The sequence below is a fragment of the Penicillium longicatenatum genome (genome assembly GCF_028827895.1).
Source record: "Penicillium longicatenatum strain IBT 33135 chromosome Unknown contig_4_segment0_segment0, whole genome shotgun sequence".
NCBI lineage: Eukaryota > Fungi > Ascomycota > Eurotiomycetes > Eurotiales > Aspergillaceae > Penicillium > Penicillium longicatenatum.
In genome coordinates, this window is record NW_026643122.1 from 613,638 (window position 1) to 635,814 (window position 22,177).

The 22,177-nt window shown below is 44.7% G+C and overlaps 12 protein-coding genes across 12 annotated transcripts; 4 read left to right on the forward strand and 8 right to left on the reverse strand.

Moving 5' to 3' along the window:
• Window positions 1-1,189: 1,189 nt before the first annotated feature.
• N7484_007018 (uncharacterized protein) lies at window positions 1,190-2,497 on the reverse strand (the record flags this gene model as incomplete). The annotated part of the gene is made up of 1 exon (XM_057117405.1): window positions 1,190-2,497. The coding sequence occupies one exon, from the start codon at window positions 2,495-2,497 to the stop codon at window positions 1,190-1,192; it is 1,308 nt and encodes a 435-aa protein (XP_056970440.1).
• A 2,607-nt stretch (window positions 2,498-5,104) lies between these two features.
• N7484_007019 (uncharacterized protein) lies at window positions 5,105-5,695 on the reverse strand (the record flags this gene model as incomplete). Its single annotated transcript, XM_057117406.1, has 1 exon — window positions 5,105-5,695. The coding sequence occupies one exon, from the start codon at window positions 5,693-5,695 to the stop codon at window positions 5,105-5,107; it is 591 nt and encodes a 196-aa protein (XP_056970441.1).
• Window positions 5,696-5,974: 279 nt separating this feature from the next.
• N7484_007020 (uncharacterized protein) lies at window positions 5,975-6,607 on the reverse strand (the record flags this gene model as incomplete). The annotated part of the gene is made up of 2 exons (XM_057117407.1): window positions 5,975-6,194; window positions 6,243-6,607. The coding sequence occupies 2 exons, from the start codon at window positions 6,605-6,607 to the stop codon at window positions 5,975-5,977; spliced, it is 585 nt and encodes a 194-aa protein (XP_056970442.1).
• Window positions 6,608-8,067: 1,460 nt separating this feature from the next.
• N7484_007021 (ferric reductase family protein) lies at window positions 8,068-9,487 on the reverse strand (the record flags this gene model as incomplete). Its single annotated transcript, XM_057117408.1, has 4 exons — window positions 8,068-8,204; window positions 8,259-8,415; window positions 8,477-9,253; window positions 9,305-9,487. The coding sequence occupies 4 exons, from the start codon at window positions 9,485-9,487 to the stop codon at window positions 8,068-8,070; spliced, it is 1,254 nt and encodes a 417-aa protein (XP_056970443.1).
• Window positions 9,488-10,372: 885 nt separating this feature from the next.
• On the reverse strand, window positions 10,373-11,572 carry N7484_007022 (Patatin-like serine hydrolase; the record flags this gene model as incomplete). The annotated part of the gene is made up of 3 exons (XM_057117409.1): window positions 10,373-10,411; window positions 10,533-11,460; window positions 11,532-11,572. The coding sequence occupies 3 exons, from the start codon at window positions 11,570-11,572 to the stop codon at window positions 10,373-10,375; spliced, it is 1,008 nt and encodes a 335-aa protein (XP_056970444.1).
• Window position 11,573: 1 nt separating this feature from the next.
• Window positions 11,574-13,781, reverse strand: N7484_007023 (patatin-like phospholipase; the record flags this gene model as incomplete). The annotated part of the gene is made up of 3 exons (XM_057117410.1): window positions 11,574-11,608; window positions 11,713-12,105; window positions 12,158-13,781. The coding sequence occupies 3 exons, from the start codon at window positions 13,779-13,781 to the stop codon at window positions 11,574-11,576; spliced, it is 2,052 nt and encodes a 683-aa protein (XP_056970445.1).
• A 447-nt stretch (window positions 13,782-14,228) lies between these two features.
• Window positions 14,229-14,696, forward strand: N7484_007024 (uncharacterized protein; the record flags this gene model as incomplete). Its single annotated transcript, XM_057117411.1, has 2 exons — window positions 14,229-14,335; window positions 14,390-14,696. The coding sequence occupies 2 exons, from the start codon at window positions 14,229-14,231 to the stop codon at window positions 14,694-14,696; spliced, it is 414 nt and encodes a 137-aa protein (XP_056970446.1).
• Window positions 14,697-14,798: 102 nt separating this feature from the next.
• On the reverse strand, window positions 14,799-15,179 carry N7484_007025 (uncharacterized protein; the record flags this gene model as incomplete). The annotated part of the gene is made up of 1 exon (XM_057117412.1): window positions 14,799-15,179. The coding sequence occupies one exon, from the start codon at window positions 15,177-15,179 to the stop codon at window positions 14,799-14,801; it is 381 nt and encodes a 126-aa protein (XP_056970447.1).
• A 585-nt stretch (window positions 15,180-15,764) lies between these two features.
• Window positions 15,765-16,481, forward strand: N7484_007026 (uncharacterized protein; the record flags this gene model as incomplete). Its single annotated transcript, XM_057117413.1, has 2 exons — window positions 15,765-15,795; window positions 15,859-16,481. 2 exons carry the CDS (start codon window positions 15,765-15,767, stop codon window positions 16,479-16,481), a joined length of 654 nt encoding a protein of 217 aa, XP_056970448.1.
• Window positions 16,482-17,259: 778 nt separating this feature from the next.
• On the forward strand, window positions 17,260-17,710 carry N7484_007027 (uncharacterized protein; the record flags this gene model as incomplete). Its single annotated transcript, XM_057117414.1, has 2 exons — window positions 17,260-17,287; window positions 17,346-17,710. 2 exons carry the CDS (start codon window positions 17,260-17,262, stop codon window positions 17,708-17,710), a joined length of 393 nt encoding a protein of 130 aa, XP_056970449.1.
• A 1,918-nt stretch (window positions 17,711-19,628) lies between these two features.
• N7484_007028 (uncharacterized protein) lies at window positions 19,629-20,396 on the forward strand (the record flags this gene model as incomplete). Its single annotated transcript, XM_057117415.1, is given in 2 exon segments — window positions 19,629-20,126; window positions 20,142-20,396. The coding sequence occupies 2 exon segments, from the start codon at window positions 19,629-19,631 to the stop codon at window positions 20,394-20,396; spliced, it is 753 nt and encodes a 250-aa protein (XP_056970450.1).
• A 475-nt stretch (window positions 20,397-20,871) lies between these two features.
• N7484_007029 (uncharacterized protein) lies at window positions 20,872-21,951 on the reverse strand (the record flags this gene model as incomplete). The annotated part of the gene is made up of 2 exons (XM_057117416.1): window positions 20,872-21,386; window positions 21,702-21,951. 2 exons carry the CDS (start codon window positions 21,949-21,951, stop codon window positions 20,872-20,874), a joined length of 765 nt encoding a protein of 254 aa, XP_056970451.1.
• Between the last annotated feature and the right edge of the window lie 226 nt (window positions 21,952-22,177).

Here is a 22,177-nt window from a genome sequence, read left to right on the forward strand (position 1 = left end):
CGTGGACTTACGCGGATCAACTAGCTCAGCAGCCTCATAATGTAAAACTTTAACATATGGCCTGACTTTCGATCGTGCTACCTTTTCCAAACGCTCAAAGCCTTCGTTGGAAAATGTGAATTTGAATGTATGAAATACATACGGTAAGCTCACGCTCCGGCATCTTTTGCTGACCAAAGAGAATGATCTAAGGCAATGATTAGGAATGCAACATATGATCAAATTCATCACCTCAACGGGTAGGGTGGCAAGGCTAGACATTATTGTTTGATGACAAAGCTTTCCATCTTGGAAAACTTCTATTGATAGGAAAAGGAAATTTCATCTTGCATTTATTTTCGAATAATATCCTCTCGCAGTCAGGTTTTGAGTGTTGCGATACTGTAATTACGTGCTGTTTCTAGTGTCGCACTACGCGACGATAACGTAACCTAGCCGAGGTGGAACATCACAAATGAGCTCATCATCTATAGCGGAGAAGCTTTTAATTTCAAATTGTGGCGCACTTTAAGAAAAAGCATTCCTACTAGCATCGCAAGGAAATAAGAAAGAGCAATCGAAGCAATTTCTGCCGTTCCGCATCGTCTCAAACTCAAGTAGACCCTCAACAATTCTCGCACCTAGACGTCAACTAAAACCCCTCAGCATGAAAGGAATTATTACCTGGTCATGTGTTTTATGTTTGGAAAGTGAATTTTGTCAATCGAAGATTAAAATTCGCTCATACGACCCTGGGTCATGCTACGTCGCTTTCTGGTCATTCCTCCTCCCATCTAAAAGACGAGTCAACATCCACACACTTTGCAAACCCTGTAGGGATGAAAGCTTCTCGTTTTCACGGGATGAGCAGCTTTACCTGATATTCAAGAAGAGAGATCAAGTTGCTTTTAATAAGAAAGAGACTCCATGGATTTGCGTGCAGTGGGACTTTTGGGTATCATGCGATGAGTGTCAAAGTATCAACGAGTCTCTGGAAAGTAACGGGGGGGTTTGCGTTCATCTATTTGGAAATGTATCAATAAATTAGGCAGGTAGATGAGATAATCCAGGACATGCAATGAATCCCTGTCATTTCGACGGGTCTCGCATATTAGATATACCCTTCTGTATCCAGAATTTTGTGAAAGGATCATTAGGCATCTAACAAATTCAGCTACGATATGCACGCTTAAATGAGAATGGTATTTTGCTAACGATTTCGCTTTCGCTGCCTATCTTCTTTTGCATCTTCTTTCCTGATCTCTTGGCCATCTGGTCCTCCTTCTTTGGGTATCCGCTTTCTCTTTCCAGTATGTACATCATTTTCACTAAAGTATGTTTTTAGCGTCTCCACTGACATTCTCATTCCTGTCTCGTCTTTTCTTTGCTTCGGATTATCTATTTTACCGACCAGTAAAAGCCGCCATTTCAATACTTCTTCAAAAATATTGTTTATATCCGGTACCCCGAAGCCAAACTCACCACGATATATAAAAAAGTTATACTTGCTAGATAGTTGCTTCAAGGTACTTCGTAAATGGTAGTCTCCTTCCGGTTTGAATTTGTAGTACGTTCGATCTTCGAAAAGGAACAGCACAATCAGGTCATGATTCGTTGATGTAAACCATTTCCTCAAAATGCTGATAACCTGGTGTCGACACGGAACAGGTAACTTCACATTCAAAGGCCCCACTGGGTAGTCATCTTCAAACCCAGGCAGTAAAGGCAATTCGTGGTCTGGCGTTCCACGTGGATGTGGTTCAAGGTCTATTGGCTCACATGGTTCGCTCACAATTTCGTGGTCTGGTGTTCCACTGGGATGTGGTTCAAGATCAATTGGATCACTAGGCTCGGTTGGTTCGTCAAACGCAGTTTCTAGGCTTTTGTGGACCATCTCAGTGGTATCATCCAGCTGATTAGGCTCTGAATGAATGTCATCATCGTATTCAGACGCGCTATATTGATTGCCATCCAGGTCTTCATTCTCCAAGATCATTGCGTCGGCACCACTGTCGACTGAATGGTCGGTGTTGATGGGGCCAGCCATAGAGTTCTGGCCTTTACCATGGAAGGCCTCATGGTCTGCTAAATTACCAAAGAAGCAAACTAATGTATCTCTGATCACACCCAAGGCAGTCGGGTACAGTGCCTCGTCTTGCTGGCCAACGAACACGTTCTTGAGAAAGAGATGACATCGCTGTTCTTCATATTGGTGCTTCGTAGGAGTATTGAATCTGCGCTCTGCTTTTGCGGCTGAATCGTTTGTTGTAAAGTAGCAGACACCTTCTGGCGAATCATTGAATGTAGAAAACTTTTGTAGAACTGAATCGAAGTGACTAGACAGTGGTTGTACATCCTGGAGCTTGGGTTTGAAAAATTCCTCGGTGTATAAAGCGTCGACGAACCCTGTGGCGACAATCCGTGGTATATCTTGAGATCGAAGTGCGTTGATCTCCTCGGAGAAGAATCCTAGCCGATGTGCTAAATTTGCTAAACCTATAAGGTTTAAACTCTCCATTGACCAATCAAATTTTTTCCTGACCACTTTAGCATCCCTTTGACACTTAATGAAGTGACGTAAGGTATAAAGCCAAAGCTGAGTAAAGCAAACTGAGAAGGAGTTCTCAGAAAGAGGGATATTAGTAAAACGTCTTTCAGACAGCTGAAGCGAGATCGATTCATAACTGCCAATTAGAGACCACTGGCCCCGCATGCGCTTATTGAGACTGCCCTTGAATCTAGGTGGACAAAGAAATCCAAGTGCCCGAGCAGGACCTTCAATGAACAAGGTATCTTTGATCAGAGTGTTCAGAGAAAGTAGACGTCCCCGAATAGAGAGCAGTCGGGTCTGTAATTCATGCTTGTGCTCATCAGAGACAAGGGGAAATAACTCTCTGCCATGAATCAAATCCTTTATACGCTGACGGTCTGCTATTGCCACCTCTGGCATAAGTCCTTCCAGGAGGCCGACGGAGTTCGAGTCCAGAAGGCCAGCATCTGGCCCAAGTATTAACCCCCACTGCTGGGCAATCTTGTCCAAATATCGGCGTACACCCTACTTTGCGATGAGTATGGATCAAAGTAGAAGCTAGTTTAACAAACCTCGGGGTATTTCAAAGCCAGTATTCTTTCAATCTGTGAGCACTTCAGTGGCTTCCATAGCCCTCGCCAGGGAAGCAAATTATCAAAACCCTCTAGCAACAGCTTATTGCGCTGTAGCCGGCGGATATCTTTACGTCGACCTTCAGAATCAAGTCTAGCCCACCATTTCTTCTCTTCATCATACCACTGATTCCTGTGACATGCCCTTAGACAGCGGTATATTTCGCCATCGGAAAGAGAAAGGCTTTTTGGCTGTTCACGCAGTGCGCCGATTGCCTCTGGTGGAATTGCTGTTCATCAATAAGTTTTTGAAAATTCTTAAAAGCCGGCGCAAACATTACTATTTAAGTAAAGATCCACAAGCCATTTCTTCTCCCCGTGGACCCATGCGGCCTTTATGCGGTGTCTACCATAAATGCAACTTAATCGCGCGTTCTCATCAAGTAGTAACACAGGCGGTTTTCGAGGATCTAGTAGCGTTTCGCAAGATATATTGGTTCGTCTTAGGGCACTCGATAGAGACGGCGAATCGATAGTTGCGGCGATGCAGTACTCTGGTTCAAGGTTCCAGCAGCCCTCGATCTCGAATATCGCTTGAAGTCGACTGACGTTTTTTTGATCAAGATCCCTATCGCCTATTTTTTCGTTACCGAAAAATAGATGCTGGATGTTAATTATCGCTCTGCCTTGGTAAAATTGGCCTCTCTGGGCGGCTAGCTGGTTGGCAGAGTCTCTAAGTTGGTCTTCATATAAATCCATTTTGGACTTCAAGTAGAGAATAATTTATCTGCTTTGAATTTCAAGCCTTTTAAAAATCGAGTACGTAATTAATGTCGCGATACATACAAGTCTATTACCCGCTATGTGGGTCTATCCAGGGCCTATTAGGTCTCTCTTGCTATGCGATCTCTCCAGACTGCTAAGTCTCCCCAGACTATTAAGTCTCTCTAGACTGCTGAGTCTCCCCAGACTACTGAGTCTCTCTAGACTACTGAGTCTCTCTAGACTATTAAGTCTCTCCAGGCTACTGAGTCTCTCCAGACTGCCGAGTCTCTCTAGACTGCTGAGTCTCTCCAGACTATTGAGTCTCTCCAGACTGCTGAGCCTCTCCAGACTGCTGAGTCTCTCCAGACTGCTGAGCCTCTCCAGACTACTGAGTCTCTCTAGACTATTAAGTCTCTCCAGGCTACTGAGTCTCTCCAGACTGCTGAGTCTCTCCAGACTGCTGAGCCTCTCCAGACTACTGAGTCTCTCTAGACTATTAAGTCTCTCCAGACTGCCGAGTCTCTCTAGACTATTAAGTCTCTCCAGGCTACTGAGTCTCTCCAGACTGCTAAGTCTCTCTAGACTACTGAGTCTCTCTAGCCTGCTGAGTCTCTCCAGACTGCTGAGTCTCTCTAGACTATTAAGTCTCTCTAGACTGCTGAGTCTCTCCAGACTGCTGAGTCTCTCTAGACTATTAAGTCTCTCTAGACTGCTGAGTCTCTCCAGACTGCTGAGTCTCTCTAGACCCTCTAACTCCCTTGCACCGCCTAGCCTAGAATTATTTTGAGCATATAGAACGCTTGAATAGGATATCTGGATTAATATCAACAATACATAAAGACACACTTTGTCTATCTACACGCATGGTTTCCAATTCTAATACCCAGCGGAAGGGTCTCGAAATAGTGGCGCTTTAGGCTCCAGGCTCCACCCGGATTGGCTAACTCAATAAACTCATCCTGAATAAATGGTAAGCAATGTACCTGGGCTGTATAGATAACTTACTTTAAGTAATTCGTCTATAGATCTCGAGGCCTTTGCTTTTTCGAAAAATGCAATGGCAACTTCTGATATCTTTTCAGAGTTGATATTGATTATTTCACCTGGGTCGTAGAGAAGAAATTTTGGGTTGATGAGTGAGATTGCGACAAATCCAACAGCTTTTATGTCTGTTTCTGCGCTCACAGCCTCCTTTCTTAAGAGAGAATCTCCAATGTTTGCTTTTATCTGGTTAGCGAATATTCAATATATGTCAGAATTACCAACCAAGTTTCAACCCCCCATCATATGTTAGAAGGATATTACTACAGTCAAGCAAACCATAAGAAATCTTCAGATCCGAGTGAATGTATCTCAGACCTCGAAGAAGTTCCTTACATATTGTCGCTATGTCTGCCTCATTGAACTGCACAGTTCCAGCAGCACACCCCAACGAGATTGCTAAATGCTCATACTCGTACACAATATTGATTTTGGCATCGGACCGAAAGCTATCCACCAGACTCACCAAGTTCCTATGGGATGTAGTCTTCAATTTCCGCAGCTCCTCGTTTCGACCTTCACGCATCTTCAGAAGACAAATCGGAAAGTTTTCAATGTCTTTGATTGCTATGATGCCAAACCCAGCTTGATCAATATTATAGGTTTGATGATAGTTGACCTTCCGTCCTGTCGTGCGCGTGATAATATTTTGGCTGGGTATACTTGGCTTGATAGGAACGCCGAATCGCGTAGAATGATCTTCCGCACCATTGCCGCTGCGGGGGAACAGTCTGGCTTCCACACATTCCCCCTTGTCCTCCCAAAGCGATTGTGGTAACACTGTGTCTCGTTTAGAGCCGATGACCATGTTTGGCAAATAATTGACCTCGAATAATATTGGCACGATACGACAGTCAGTACTGAAATGAATGAATATTTTGAGCCTGCCTGGGGTGAAGGAGTGCCAGCATGTCTCCCATATGAGAGGCACATTCTCTGGCTAAGGTGGGGCATGTTCGTTACGTTTCAGTGTAGTGGGGTCCATGCCGACATGTTTCGTCTACGAAACCTTATTCTCACACGTCACTCAATCACTTTTCTGTATTCGTATTGCGAATGCTGTAACACTAATTCAAGGTTGATCTTCTTAGATGAAGTCACTACCTGCTCTCACTATATCCCGATGCTCGCTTTTCACATCGAGTAGTTTCTTATAATACATGCCAAGTGCTATGAGAGAAAGTAAGGCAGAAAGGCCAGAGGCCAAAGCTGCCAAAAGTGCCACTACTGACCAGCTCCCACTGTGACCAGTGTAAATGCTTATCAACGTTGTAAGAAGACCGGCCGATGCATTCAATAACGTGGGTCTGATACCAGTAAGAAATATTTCAAACATGAATTCCTTGCGAACTTACAAGAATAAACGGTTAATCAGCCAGATATAGTTCTCTCGGTTTATCCGATATAACAGCAGCGAGATGCCTGTTCCAATCACGAAGAAGATACACCCAATAACAAGAATGGGCGGATTTTGGACCGTCTTTAGCAGTGCCTCTCCAGCATCCGTAGTACCGAGTTCACTTTGTACTGTGCTAGACTTGGACAGAGATGTGAAAGTGCCAGGTATAACTAGATAACCAGCAAGTAGAATCCAGTGAGCAGCACTAGCGAGCACGTTGAGCTCCCAAGGAACTTGATCTGAAGCAACAACCATCCGCACATAACGTGTATTGAAGGGGTACTGAGATCCAGCTAATTCAATATTTCGTGCATTCATCATACAGGTTTGAATGGAGAGTTGAATATTATATGTAGGAATGAAGAAGACAAGATCCGGAAGTATAGTGCCGACCGGCTTTCGCCTTCTATGTCGAATACATAAAACCCCAGTCATGTGATCCGCTGATCCAGATATGGGTTAGCAAGTAATAATTCCGTTTTGTAGCTAAGCCTAAAATACAAGATGAAATGTACAGTCATTTACTTCCAAGCTAATAGGTTCCATGCAAGCCCTGCAAACAGCCCCTCTTTGTATCTTGCGGTTTCATTACTGTAGAGCACCTGGTGCTTTTCTGCGTCTCTGCTCGGGACTAGGTTGCTGTGTGAGGTTGGATTGACAGTAAGGCTTACTCGTAATACCCGCCACTGTCCATCATCATGCCATCTTTTCAGATCTTATTAGACGCCAGAGATGTTTGCTAATCGCTTCCGGTTCAATCTGCTCAGGCTTCTCTCCCCCACTTCAATGATGACCAATAGCATTTACAGCGACGATACTCATCAACCCAACCACGGACCGGGTGCACATGGGACGAAGATTCACAATGCGCCCCCAGTCCTGGTTACTTCGGTCTCACGATATTCGCATTCTCTTCTAGCCTATCCCCGGTTGGTGCCACCGATCTAGTCTAATTAAATCAGCTTAGCTTTCTTCCGCTTGCCGAATGGGACGAACATGTCGATTATAACGAATTATCTCCGGAATATATCCACTACACAATTGCGTGAAAGCTTACGCTCACTCAATCGTAAGAAGGTAATCAACGTGACTGAAAAAAAGGTTGGTTATAGCTCGTAGGGATTACTTGGCCAAGGCTTTGAAACCAGCCGTTTAAGAAAATTGGCTAGCGAGTTCGATCTGAAGGCGCGACTGTTTCTTTTAAAGCGGGTGACGGTGACCAGTCTCAGTAAGCGACAATGATTGGATTATATGCGAAACATTAGATACAAGAGCATTCACTCAATCTAAATGCACGTGGCGAACAACTGATTGCTGTCGAAGTATTAAAGTTATAATCTATCGCATTTACTATGTGTTTTGCGGAGGCCGACTCGCTTACCGAATACTTTCAATGCATTGGTTCTTCTATTCGTTCTGAGCCATACTGCTCAAGCCTAAAACGTGTCATTCCATACACACTTAACCATAAGCGGACTGGCGCATCATGTGATTAGGGTTTGAAAGGCCTTTCCCATGTTATTTGGCATGGAAGGCGATAGCGGTCGGTATTCACAAGTTAGACAAACAGCCTCTAGAGGCAAAATACATATATCAATTGTCTTAAATTCAAAACATTTAGTTAGGTTATAAAGCTACGCAGCATAGGAAATGAAAATGAAACTTCATAAACAAGCTTGAACGTGGACATCATTACATGGTGGTACCATAACGTTACATACATGAGTATTGCATTATATCAAACAACTAGATATAGATACCTGTCTTTGGCTAAACTCCCATCAAGGCTTGAGATATGATCGCAAGCTTCCTGTTTGACCCCATGGTTGAAACTCTGGCTCGAATAGAGTAGTATTTCCATCCATGCGCGTTCTCACGAGGTCTCTGATGTCACGTCGGACCTGGGGTTGAGCAGAGACTACATTATTATTAGCATAATCGATCACGACGAAGAATTTATTGGGATGATCACCAGCTACTAAGAGTCTTCCAATATGGCTCTGGGTCTCTATTTCAAATTGTTCTCCCCAATCAACCACTCCGCTATGAGCCTCAATGAGCTCATTTTCACCTATGCGTTTCATCTCGTCTTCCTCCCGGAACGGATCGTAAATCGAAACATGTAAGATCTAATCGAAGTAAGCTCCGGAAGAAATGATTCAGGTATACTGACTAAGGTATTCTACTCACGTAGCCATTGTCCTGTTTGACTAGAGCCTGTAACCAATCACGAACACTGTCCCAATCACCAATTGCATCAATCTGCCAAACCAAAGAGATTCGTTGCGTACAAACTTGCGCATTCTCATGGCCATGAAGTACCTCTTTAATATATGGTAGCTGTGCGGCAATACCAATGCCTGTAGCAACCATGAAGATGTGACCATAATCACCCGCCGAGGTACCGCCTTTCCAATCGATTGAGCTGGGTCCATATGGGCCATCAACCCACGCTCCACACTCTCGGTTTGGCTCGATCCTTTTGAGTAGTTTCTTTGTGAATCCAGAGCGGGGGCGAATAAGGAAAGATATAGACACTGCACGTCCCTTGTCATTCTCTTCCCACCAGCTTATTGCAAATGGATGTGCCTGAAACGAGTAAAATATACCAACGCGAGGGACTCCCAAATTTATGCGCTCGCCTGCTCGAACAGTCCAAGGGCGTGGAACTGAGAGGGTTATTCGCGCTATATTACCCTCGAAGTGACTCATGACTAGCCGGACGGGGATTGTCCCAATCGTAATATTGCGGTATATCATGCGAGAAAGCTGAATAGTCCGTGTGAGAGCGAATATGCATAGATACGCGAGTGGAAATTTTGAGAGACTTCCGTTGTCTGATCTCACGTGGCACCAAATTCCGTAAATGCTTGTTAGCGCACATCCTGTGTGCGTCAAGACAAAGATCTCGTAGACTCTTTTCCTAATGAGAGGCAAAATACTGAGAGCCAAAAACATGCACCCGGTCTCGTGTTGTTCAGAATAATATTATGGTTTCATTTCGTGAAGATGACTTACCAAAAGCCCATAGAACTCGACAGTATTAGACCATTCAATAGCCTTGATTTGGGCAGTGATTATAATATGGACCAAAGCTTCGATAAAAGCAACAAATCCAATAGTATGGTGGAAGAATCCATAAGTCTCTAAAGACACACCAAGGAGCCTGGCGCCAGTCTCATACCCGCCGCCTAGGAACATAGGTAGCAAGTTGATAAGTGATAGTCTAGCTGCCCTGGCTCCAGCCTCTTTAGCGGAGCTAACATCAACAACGTTACATATGCCGGTAAGAATCAAATAGAGACATCCTATGATTAAGTGAAGTCTTGATATGGACCAGTTTCCTAGAATTCGTCCCAAAGAGTGCGCATAAATAATATGCTTGAGAATGAAAGGTCGTATTGTAGAACTTAAGAGTGACGACTTGATGAAGATAGCGGCAAAATGAGTAAAGAAACGACAGACAACGAGCAATAAGAAGATAAGACATATTATGATGGCATAGAGCGATTCGGGAACCGAGACTAAGCCAATATTCGAAATTTGGTTTATGATCGTATAGAAATCCATCTTGTAGAAACAAAGAGTTAACTAAAAATCAAAAATCTTGATGGGCAAGCCTTTTTAAAAGAAAATTATAGATTGAGGATAGAATGGGTCACTGATTGGAATGGCTAGGGGGTGCTCCGTCACCCCGGGTCACAGAATCGATCGCTTGCTGGCCTGATATTTCCAAGGATGAAAGCTCTGTATGTCTTGTGGCAAAGTAATCGAGGAGCTGTTTCAGTTCTTGCATATCAGGGGGCTCGGGCTTTGGTTGCGGACCCATGTCGGCATTCGTCATTCGTCGTAGATCAGGGTAGTAATTGGCCTAGTCCCGAGAGCTCATTAGCAAATGGAAATCTTTCAAATGAGATATTGAAATTCATACTAGGAGTTCGTCTGAAGGAGGCCATGAGGACTCTTGGTCTGAGTTAAACACTGCAGTTTCTCGTGGATGGTGAACGAGAATGTATACACTAGCACCACAGATACTTGACAACTCGTGGCCTTTCGATAATAGTGTCTTTAATCTTCTTTGGAACATCACACGATCGTTTCGATTGGGATCTCGGCCACCCATGGCTAGAGTACTCGATAAATGAAATGATCTAGAATTGGAATGACTAGAGGGGCTATTTATGATAAAAATGAGGGCACCACTGCGCTAAGTCCCATTTCCGGTTATACATTGCCTTAGGCATACCCTTTTTGACCCCCCAACCCCACTGGAACCGGATCTCTGTCGGCGCCTCCTCTTATTTGATGGGCCTTGGTTGTCACATTCGTTACAGTAGGCTTTAGAAGGATACCCATGATCAATCCGTCCAAATGGCGATTCCAAGCTTTGCCTTATAGCGAATGAGTGAATGCTTCCCGGGAATCCGCTAATTCTCCATCGTTGCTTTGAAACTGATTGAAGAGAAATACTGATGACCTGATCAATATTGCGGACAAGGAACGTTATTGGCTGCCTACAGCATCCGCAAGATGAGCAAATATTTCCTAAATCTGCGATTGTATCACCTCTTCCACAATCAGAAACAAAGACTAGACCATCCGGGTGGAGCCGTTGAAGCGCCGCGATGACATCTTTGGCCGATCCTTTGCAATGTATAAAACCGCGACACCAGAATGGTATGGCGGTATTTTTTGGTAGGTCACCCAACACGAAATAGAATCTCGAGATAAGCAGCATCATGGCTGCTTCTCGTGCCATCCGGGCGCTTCCCGGTTGAAGTATCACCAAGTCGCGGTAATCTTCAATAGATTTGATCGCATCAATGCTCTCAGGCACATTTTTCAAGGGCACATTTAGCCGGTGATACTCTGCGGCCTGTGAGGACTTAAGACGTCTCTCCAGTCGCCTGGAATCACGTTCGCTTTCCATTGTAGACATCCATGCATTAAACCCCCGACGTAAAAAACCGTCTCGAAAAACGTGTCGAAAATGCGGGGTCGGTTGAGACGGAACCTCGCTACTTCCTGTGCCAAGAGATAGCATGCGCGTGGATCCACTTCTTTGAGGCCAGATTTGTCGACATATTTGCCATGCAATCTCGCCAGGGAAGTTATGTTTTAAGCCCCCATCCTGAAAGGAACCGATTCCATGTAGATATGCGGGGGTAAAGAAGCTTGATATCCAATCAACTACTGTATTGTACAACACTAATGCGGGGGGAAGCGCTAATGCGGGTGAACTCACAATGGCGCAGCGGCGGTTGCTCTAGCTCTGGATTTGCACATCTTAGCGTATCGACTGGGCAATGTCCGATCGACAGACTTACCCATTCCAAACCTTTGGCTCAAAAACCTTGTTTTCTGGGCGAATTATCTCGTAATCTTTCTTTGTTAGTTCAAAAAAGCGAATTAGGAGAGAATCATACCGGAATTGCTTTCTGAATCATGCGCGGCATTAAAATTTCCGATAACAAAAGCGCTCGTATCCCTGGAAATGCTCGTGGTGATCACACCAACTTTTGGGCCAGAGCGCAGAGGCCCCTGAGGATCGTCGCGACTATTTCCGAAAATGAGACGTTGATCACCGAACGCGGTTCTTAGTGCCGTATCAAAAACTTGCGCGTCGTAACAGCTATCATGGAGAAGCCAGTGGATCCATCGAGTAATTTCCCCTAACACTGAACCATCGCCTTGGCTTGCCCATGGCCATCTTGAGTGACGCTTCTCTCGAAAAATCTGACGCGCTAAGCGTTCAAATGTTTCTGAGCAGTCACGCATTGCCCAGCGCATAATAAATATGCCTAGAGCGATAAGACCACCTGTATTATATTAATAACAATAAAGGTTGGGTCAATGCGTATGATCACAAACCGGAACTTGTGCCGACTGCGAGATCAATCACGTCGTAAACTGTGCATGGAGCCAATTGCTCCTCTACTAAAAGAAGAAACTCTAACGGAATAACCCCCCTGACACCCCCGCCGTCAATTGCTAAAATTGAAGGTGTCATTGTTGGCGGTAAGACGTCGACGACCAAGGGTCTTTGATAGAGGCAATAAAGGCAACCCTTAATGACAAATTGATAATCCCATTCCCCCGGCATTCCGAAGACTTGCGCACAACGATCACATAGCGTGTGCCCACATGCTAAAACATGTTGTGCCGAGCGAAAAATGCAGTAGAGGCAAATGCGGGTACTTTGTATTCGCGCTAATCGGCCGCTCTGGGATTTCAGTTGATTCTCACGTATACTGGCTGATGAGCAATCGGTTTGGGAGAGGCATTCAAACATCGTCATGAGTTTGGACTCAACCAGATTGGTGCTCTGCTCTGGGCTAAGATCCGAGCGAAGCGAGTCGGCTCGACATCCTTGCAATACATCCGAGCGATACAGCGCTTGGAAGATCAAACGGGCATTTGACACTAGTAATTTATTGAAATTAATTCCAGGTTTTCCTTTGTTATTGAAAGGGGGTAAATTACTTATCATGCCAGGAACGTAGTGGTCCATTAGTACGGCTGATGCAATTGATGGGGCCATTTCATTCATATCAAGCCCCGCCTGACTACCCATTTCGAGAAAATGTCTCAGCTGGAATCCAGCCGTCGGGCTCATCGGAAGTGCTTTCCTAATCGCCATGAAATGGTTGAAGGGAGAGTCGACATCCATAACGGTATGGCGAAGCCCAGCTTGGAATAAAGCTGCTAAATGTTTTCCACTTGCTCGACCTAGGTACCGCCTGCGAATCGTGCTAATCCCATCTAATTGGTCCATCATCAGCCTTTTGACACGGTCATGCCGCGCGGTAGAAGATAGAAGATCACCGATCACATCGATCGATTGCACATCGGAGAAAATGGTGTTCAGGTTAGTAATTCCTGTTGACTGTAATTTTTCCCACAAAGTTCCTAATCCCAGAAATTCCTCCCCTTGCATGATACCACATCCGAAGGCTATAATTAGCCTGGGGCATGTAGCGATCCATGGAGCTGGGCTTTTTAGTTGTTCGCAGCGAGCTATAAAGTTTACGGCGATATCAAGATCTGATGGAGTGTCGATGAATATACAGACAACGTCCGCGAACAGAAACATCAATCGTGCCCATAGAACAAGCAGCATTTTTTCAGCCGATGGACAGTCCCAGACTGTTGGGTAGCCTGTTCCAGCCTGTAAGTTCACAGGAAGATGTGTTGCCTTCGGAATATCCCCGTCAGCAAATAAAATCGGCTGGGGAGTGTTCATAGACCCAATGTCATATCGAAGCTTGATATGTGCTGCTGAAGTGTGTCTCCGAATATTATTAAGTGGAAACATTTGCTGAAGGGAGCTTTCTCTAGAACTGCCACCAATAAACGCACAGAGCGACGGATATTGGCTGTCTTGATGTGGCAACTCGGCGACAGCCTGACTGAGGCGATCATGATCTCGTACAGCAAGCCGACCGTTTTCTTGCATACCCACATCTAGCCAACCAATATCGTATGAGTGCTGCATTGTTAGGAGGAAAAAAAATGTATAATCTAGATAATGAAAAAGAATGTCATGCTCTGGTCTAGAGACAGTTATAGCTATATATGGCCGTCCTCGTGTATTTCATAACTACGTTTCAGCATCTGAACTGGGCCCAGAGATATACCAGTCCATTGTTTCATCACCTTATTATCACCCTTGACCAGACCGGAGTTGACTTTCCACAATACATAACTTGAATCCAGAACATACAGGTTTTTGAAATTGCGCGTATTATTTAATAGGCCGATAGGTGTAGTTGTAAGTCCACTTTTCTCGCAACCAACAATATTACAGAGTAGATGTTGGTGATCGACAAAACGCCACTTTGCATCATCCCATTCTAGATCCCTGTCAGTCGCAAGGATAAAAAGCAACGGAAGGTCAACAGTAAACCTGGTTTTTCTATCATCCTTTCTGCCTTCTTCCAATATGACTACTATGGATCAAACAGAATACAACGAGCCGTGGTGGGCCAGCGATTCTCACTTCCTAAGTGAACTTCTGGCGTTTGATGAACACAAAACAAGTATCAATAGGTAAGTCTATCATATCAATTATGGAATGGCTCTAATAATTGACCAACTTTCTAGCGAACTTCACCTCCCGTCAGTATCATCACCAGGCCACTATTCGCAACCAAGTCATCCCGAAGTAGATAGGGCCACCGACCAAGTTGCAGCTGAGATTAATCGCTTCGGTGACACACTTGGTGGCCTTGGTATCCAGATTGAAGAATTGAAGATTCAAATGAATGCGGTACAGGCGGCAGTTGACCACACAACCAATCGAATCCACGCACTCAACAACTTATTAATCGAGGTGATTAAGCGTGAAACGACAGCCATGCAGAAGTTGGGAAATGTTGCCAGTCAATGTATAGGACATAATAGTCTCTAGAAACTGAGAATATGGAATTTTTTAGTTACTAGACTTATAATACCAAGTCAAATTGTCTATCCATCGATCCTCGAGCCTGCCCTGGGAAGTTCGCAGTTCTAGCTATATTCTAACCCCTTGGTCACTTCCAGAATCTCTTTCCCAAAGGCTCAGGTAGCGTCGCTCAGCCTCCTGAAGACGCAGTGTCGCCTCGGCCAAATAATCCTCCATTGACTCGAAGACGCGATGCATTTGTTCGTGGAAATTGAGCAGTATCTGTTTAGTTTCTTTATTCCATTGAAGCTCGGCTTTGAGATAGCTTGATTCAAATGCAACTTCTTCCAACTTCTTCTTCAGATCTGGAGAAGCGCGTTTCGATCGCTCCAACCGAGAAGGCAGCCGCTCCAGATTAGAGGATGTTCCACCGCGGCAGAGAATATAGTGGTCTGCGGGAGTTATCTCTTCGGAAATCGGCTCCAGACGTGAGTTTGAAAATGGGTTCATTATGAAGTAGGATTCAGTAGGAAGTCAAAAAAGTACTAGAGGATATTGTAGTGAACTCAAAGATAGACTGCGGGAAAGAGCGACATGGTGATCATATCAATCGCAAAAAAATATTACAGGATGACATTCGCACGTATGGCTTGTATAAGCTGATGTGACCTCATTGCGAGTAACAGGTACTCATTTTTCACTTCGGAAATTTTTAGTGCCGGAGGCTGTGCGGCGGCACTGTTCTCAGTGTCAAACTCGTCGATGTTACGATACCATGCGACACCATTTATAGTGTCGTGATCCTCGGCCTTGTTTTGGTGTTGCCTTTAGACGCCCCTAAAATAAAGACAGGGGTGTGGTATCCACCTACCCGCATATGGCATACGTCATGTGAGATGAATTAATTTCTGCGACATACCTAGTATCCCCAAACCACGCCATATCCCGACAATCATTGCCTATTAATGATTTTTAGCTGTCGTCGTTCAGGTATAAGTAATAAAGTGAAAGCGCCATACGAAAAGTTCGATGTCTATTGACAAGCAATCTATATGCCGATATGCCTTCCCAACCCCAATGCCGAACTCAAGCAGCATGGCACAGTCCGGCACCTCAGCTCAATTCGGTATGGTCATACACCACCTATTGAACATTTTGCTGATTTTGCAGTTATAGAATACAACTTTAGCTCCGTGTAATGAGCAGAATGTACTCATCCTGGTTGAGAAGCTGCTTTTGCAGGATCAGCAAGCCAAGTATTACCAAGGCCAACTTGAGTCTAGGATTTACAGTGATAATGCCGCATTCCAAAGACTGCGGGTTTATTGTGTCCAGCTCGAGAAAATGGCCTCAAGTTTAGAGAGTCAGAAGTCCCTACAGGAGACTTCATTTCGGTCAGCAGCAGAAACATGTCAGCTCATGGCCCGCGATCTCTCTTTAGAGAGAGCTAGAGTGCAGGAACTAGAGTCGCGCCTCAATGACTTATATCCTACCATTGAAACCTTCCTCAAAGGCTCGACTGTTGGACAATCTCGACATTGTGAGACGGAGGTGATGCGCGAACTGCAGCAGGAGAATTACTACCAGCGGGAATTAATCACTTGTCTTCAGTCTGCGCTTCAGGCGCGAGAGGAAACTGTTGAAGAGCTTAAGCTCTCTTTGAAGGAGACTCTTCAGGCCATTCAGGGTGGCAGCGGGGATAATACCCCACGTCAGCCAAAAGTAGATGAGACCTATTCTAGTGACGAAGATGGTTCTGTGGAAATCATCACCAACAGGCCACCCTCAGTCATTCACCATAGGGACATTTGATCCAATCTATCTCATATTCTTCAAGGCCAACATCTATGTATCTAAATCTTCTAGCTTTGAATGTCCTTCCAGTTCTCCTAAAATTTGCATGTTGAAACGTTATGCGAGTTCACTTCAGAGAATTTGAGTCATACTCGTAGTCTAAGAGCTATAACATGTTTCTACGGAATTTTTGTATCATTCTCTATTTCCGCCAGATATTCGAGAGAGAAAAAATGGCTTTTGGAGCATCATACCATTAAACGCTGAAACAGATTTTGAACCGATTCGTAGTATACGAGGAGCAAGACAAAGGTAGCATAAAGTATAAGCGAACGTGCGCAATAGTTCCATGCGGAGCGATGAGGAGGGACAGAGACACTAGTCCTGAATAGGAAGATATACGTAGATATAGACATTAAAAGCAAGTGGGGCATTATCATTATTTCAGCGGTGGATCTCACTTAAAACAGTGTTGGAGGGGGTCCAAACGATTAGACCTCGGCTTACGTACAATAATCCACTTTTATGTGTTCCTAGAGGCGGGTCCTGCATAGAAACAGTCTGAAACGATGCCATCACCCACAAATAAATACAATATCATTACGGTGAGCTAGTGCTGCGGTCTTCCAAACAATATCACCCTATATCCCCTATCCTGTTTTACGTGCTGCAAACTTGGAGCGGTTTGATTTAAGTATATAATATCGGCAGTCGTCAGCTTTTCAAATCATAGAATATCCCTCAGAATCATTCAATCACACTTGTCAACCCACGTTGCATCCGAAATCAAGAAATCATGGGAAAGTTTTCTCGTGTCATTATGCGTGAGAAAATCAGACTGATGCTTGTATTCTCGGGTTTATATTAATATACTCATTCTAGCTTGGAAGTCTGGGGCCGACGAAAAGCATCGTCACAAAGAGACATTCATTCTCCAAACCTCACCTGGTCTTCCACAGTCAGATCTCGATAAAACCATTTTCCATCCTAATTGGAGACTGAAGGCAGGATGGGAGTGGAGGGAGAGTAAGGTTCGCGATGGGCATTCGATGTTTATTTTCTACCATCGCGATCAGAAACCTCGTGGTATGTGCCATGGCTTTAGCGAAGATGATCTAGCCCGTGAAAGGTCCATGGAGTTCCGAAAGGAATATAAGCATGGTCAGGTGCACTATGTGCCAACGAAGAAATCTGCGGCCCGTAAGGACGACGGATTTTGTGGTAGTGGGAGATGGGGTTACCGGTAGATGTACTATTCATGAACCAGCTGGGCAATAACTAGCTTATAAGAGCAAGCTATATATATTTATTCATTTCTCAGGACTGACTGTAGGAGTTACTTCACATGTACAGTAGTTTTCGAAATCAGTTTGACCCCAAACTCTTTGGACTTGATTCCCGGAAAATAATTCCTTGGTTTGCGACTTCTGATTGGATGTTATTTTAGGCTCGTTGGCTCAGACCGCTTTCCACAATAATCAATGAATCTTACAATATGTATTCAGTACCGTTATTTTTGTAACTTACACGAAATTAGCTGAACACTGGTCCCCCCTTCCCCTCACTTCCCTGCATGACAACCAAGAACTTCACTTACGACTTTCTGCTTACCGTTATTAGTGCAGGCGGCATGGCTCCAAGACTCTCACCTTCAAAGCTTGCTCTCATTCATGATATGATCGAGAGCAAATCTTTTCGCACATCTGAAATGGCTGAGCAGGCTGAATGTAGCAAGCAGACCATCATCAGTATCCGCAACAACCTGCGACAATTTGGAACCTTATACGCACCGCAAACCCGAGTAGGTCGAAAACGAACTGTAACACCTCTGATGATCGAAGCCCTCTGTAATCATCTATATGAGAAACCTGGTCTCTACCTTGAGGAAATGGTTGTATTCCTATGGGATGAGTTCCAGGTCATGGTTACAACCTCCAGCATCAGAAGAGCCCTTATGACAAAAGGTTGGTCTAAAAAAACGGCACGAAGGCGTGCTAAAGAACAAAATGCCGATTTGCGGGATTCCTATCTGCATTATCTATCAGATTTCAAATCATACCACCTAGTCTACGTTGATGAATCTGGGTGTGATAAACGTGTTGGGTTTAGACGGACAGGCTGGGCACCACGTGGCACGTCTCCTTTGCAAGTAACGCAATTCCATCGAGATCAGAGATACCAGATATTACCCGCTTATGCACAGGATGGGATCGTTTTGTCGCGTGTCTTCCGTGGTTCTACGGATGCCATCGTATTTGAAAGCTTTATAGCTCAGCTGCTTCAACATTGCGGACGATGGCCTGAACCTAAATCTGTTCTAGTCATGGATAATGCCTCATTTCACCGGTCTGAAGGTCTTGAACAAATGTGCTCGGACGCAGGGGTGAAGCTGGTCTATTTGCCACCGTATTCGCCGGACCTGAACCCGATAGAAGAGTTTTTTGCTGAGCTCAAGGGGTTCATTAAGCGTAACTGGGATTACTACGAGAAAGATCCGGAGCGAGGGTTTAATGCATTTCTTGAATGGTGTATTAATGTGGTCGGTGCGAAAGAAGAGAGCGCCAGAGGTCATTTCCGACATGCGGGCTTGAACATAGAAGTTTTTGATGTTTGAACTCCTTCTGATCTTAGGCCTCGGCCCCGCACAGCGGCATAATTCATCGACGGGTTGCCAATTTCCTGAATTTATTCATGTTACAATCCGAGGTGAGCTATTGAATGTCTTCATTAGAACACTGCTGGCTATTGGTTAGCCGGTGACACTAGTGATGTGATTAAAGCAGTGCCGGTGTAAGACGTCACATATCATGACAAAAAGAAATTGTGTACTTCAACTGCATTGGAGTGGCTAGCTGAAATGTGGGTTTCATGGCGTGATTCCTACGATTACTTTCCAGAAGTTGTGTAACATCCGGATTCAGCTCAGTGGAGAACAATCTAATAGTTTTATTTAAAGTTTTCGACTATATCCAATTATTCGCCAATGCCGCTGATCACGACGCTGATAGTGTAATCGGATCTTCAGACGTCGCGTATACCAACTGGAAGATTTTGCGACGGTAAGCAGAGATGTTTTAAGGTATAAAATATCCATCATTTGTCTACCCCTGAAAGTATTCATTCAAATCCAACTCTGTCAAGACTTAACCAACTATAACACTCAGAATGAATCTAAATCACTTCTGCTTTCTCCTTTGCACTTTGGTGACATTCGTTTTCGCCTCTGGCTCAGTCATCTGTGACAAACTCACAAATGCCACGGATATCATCAACCATTCTTCTCTTCAATTACAAGATATCGATACCAAAATCCTCAAAGCAGCAAATGGCACCGAACCGTTACCTAAGGATCTCACCGCTCCGAATGCGAAAGACCACAGCGCAGTATTACAGAAGTTAGATCTATCTTTACAACAACTGCTGAAGGTTGCGAGGACATATCATGCTAAAGGACCAGGAGGTAATCTTGAATCTCTGGGGGCCTCTATATCACGATTAGAGACACAGTTGCAGACATTTAATGATAAACTTGTACACCGGTCTTCGCAGCGGAGAGCCAGTGAAAAAGCTTTATCTGATAGTTCGCAACCCTCTCCATCTCCTGCTATGGCCTTCGGCAAGGCTCTCGATGTTGTTAGAGCAACAAGCAAACTCACACATAGTGTGAGTAGGATACAGGTTATGATGACGGCTCAAAAGTGTTCACCAGGAGGCTTGGAGGCCAGGCAAGACCTGAGTTCTGTTTTTGATGCCATAACTAGTGCGCTGAGTTCTGTACTTGATGAAGTCAGTAACCTTCTACTTGCTATGGAGGAGTACTTAGTGGGGCTTTGGGGGGCTGGAAGTGAAATCCTCAATGCAATTATGGAGTTTGTCATTGAAGCTGGGATTAGTATACTTGACGCACTGTCTGTGCTGCTTCTGGGCGAATAAACTGGTACCAAACTCAGACATGAATATGGCAAATGTATCATAACTTTTTGCACTTAGACATGGAGTGTGCTCGGATATTGAGAAGCATATATTGAATCATCGTCCACGGAACTGAGTTCGAAAACTGGTTGGAAATGGAGATTGTCTGGATCATATCGTAGATAAGCATGCTTGGAAGGGCTAGATTTGGAGCCATCTTGGTTGGACCACTGGTGATTGATTGTTAAGAGTCCCTCGGAGGGAAAGCTCCTCAAGGCCTCAGTGCCAAGAATATATGGATTAATTCCAAATAGGGATTAGCGGATATTAATAGTGACACCAGTCTCGAGACACTGTATTCTTCCGTCTGATTTTCATCAATTATTGGCTCTGGAAGTCTCCAAGTCCGATAAAACTCATATATTTAATGCTATCCTGAATGCAAATTAATCCTGTTCGCCAAAAAACGCCGTGACATGAAACAACTCCGTCTAATCTAAAGGATTTCATATAGAGGAATCGCTTTCTTGACTTGTTCAGCCCACTTTCCAATGTCTTCGACGAAACGTCGAGCAATGCCTATTTTTATCCCTTTCTCGATGAAAAATTTTGGGTCTTGGTCCTTGTATACCTGCTCGAGGTCAAGACCATTGTCGAGCATCACATCACATACATGCCGAAATGCCGATTTGAGGGTGTCATTTTCAACATTCGACATCTGCCACTCACCATATTCCTTCACGGCTACGTCTCTAGGGCCGGGAATTTCCAATGGACTCAAGGCCATCTGTTCAACGGCGGCCTTGGGATCCGAGACATCTAACCCTTGGGCAATAGGTTGAGAGGGCAAGACATTGATGATATTGCAGGAAGGGTAAGGTACTTCGGTCCCAATAACTTGACCTCCTTTACGCTTATCTTTCCCCTGTCTCTCTTGTCTCTCTTGCTCTTCCCTGTACAATTCATCGCGTACCGCTTCTGGCACGTCCTTATGACCCTCTAGAACCCCGCCTTTTTCAACATGAGTTATAAGGCGTTTTATATGATGAGCTTTAAGTGGATAGTGCTTTTTCCCCATTGGGTCCACCCAACAATGAGGCCCGTGTGGACATGTCGATGAGTCGCATCGCACCAAATTATAAACGCTGCGCCAGATCGGCTTCTCTCCTGAAGTATGTTCCTCTGCATCAAGCCGTGCGTCTCGCTCAGCGATCATCCTCTGTGTGACGGATGATTTCCCTCTTTTCTCTCCTTTCCGGTTGGTGGACTGAGAAGAATGATGACTGTCTACATAGTTGAAACTGATCTTCAGCCTAAGTTCCTTACCTTTAGAAAAGAGATCGGACCATGTCAGAAGCTGTTTCTCTATAGCCGACCACGTAATATCAGTGTCGTCAAATCGCTTCGTCAGTTTGCATTTAGTGCGATCGCTTGTTGATGCGACGATGACAGTATCATCAGATATCACCCGGCGATGGCGGGCAGTTTTCCGTCGAAGCGCTTTCTCTAGCTTTTTCTCCAATGACAGCTGCCAGAAGGCACTGGGAGCCAAAACGACATCTTCCTCAGTGTCCATTGATACTTCCCGAGTATTGACTGTCACTCGCCACTCTATACGGTAGTGAATACAGGTTGGGGGGTCCTCATCATACGCTCTTCCCTCTTCCCACTCGTGCAAGGGAAGGAATCGGAGAGGATGTGGGCCACATTTACTCTTGGGTTCGACGCTATTTTCAAGTATACAGGGCCGAGATGGGCTCGAGGCAGACGGCGCGGTGTAGCGGCTGACACAGTACCCCGGG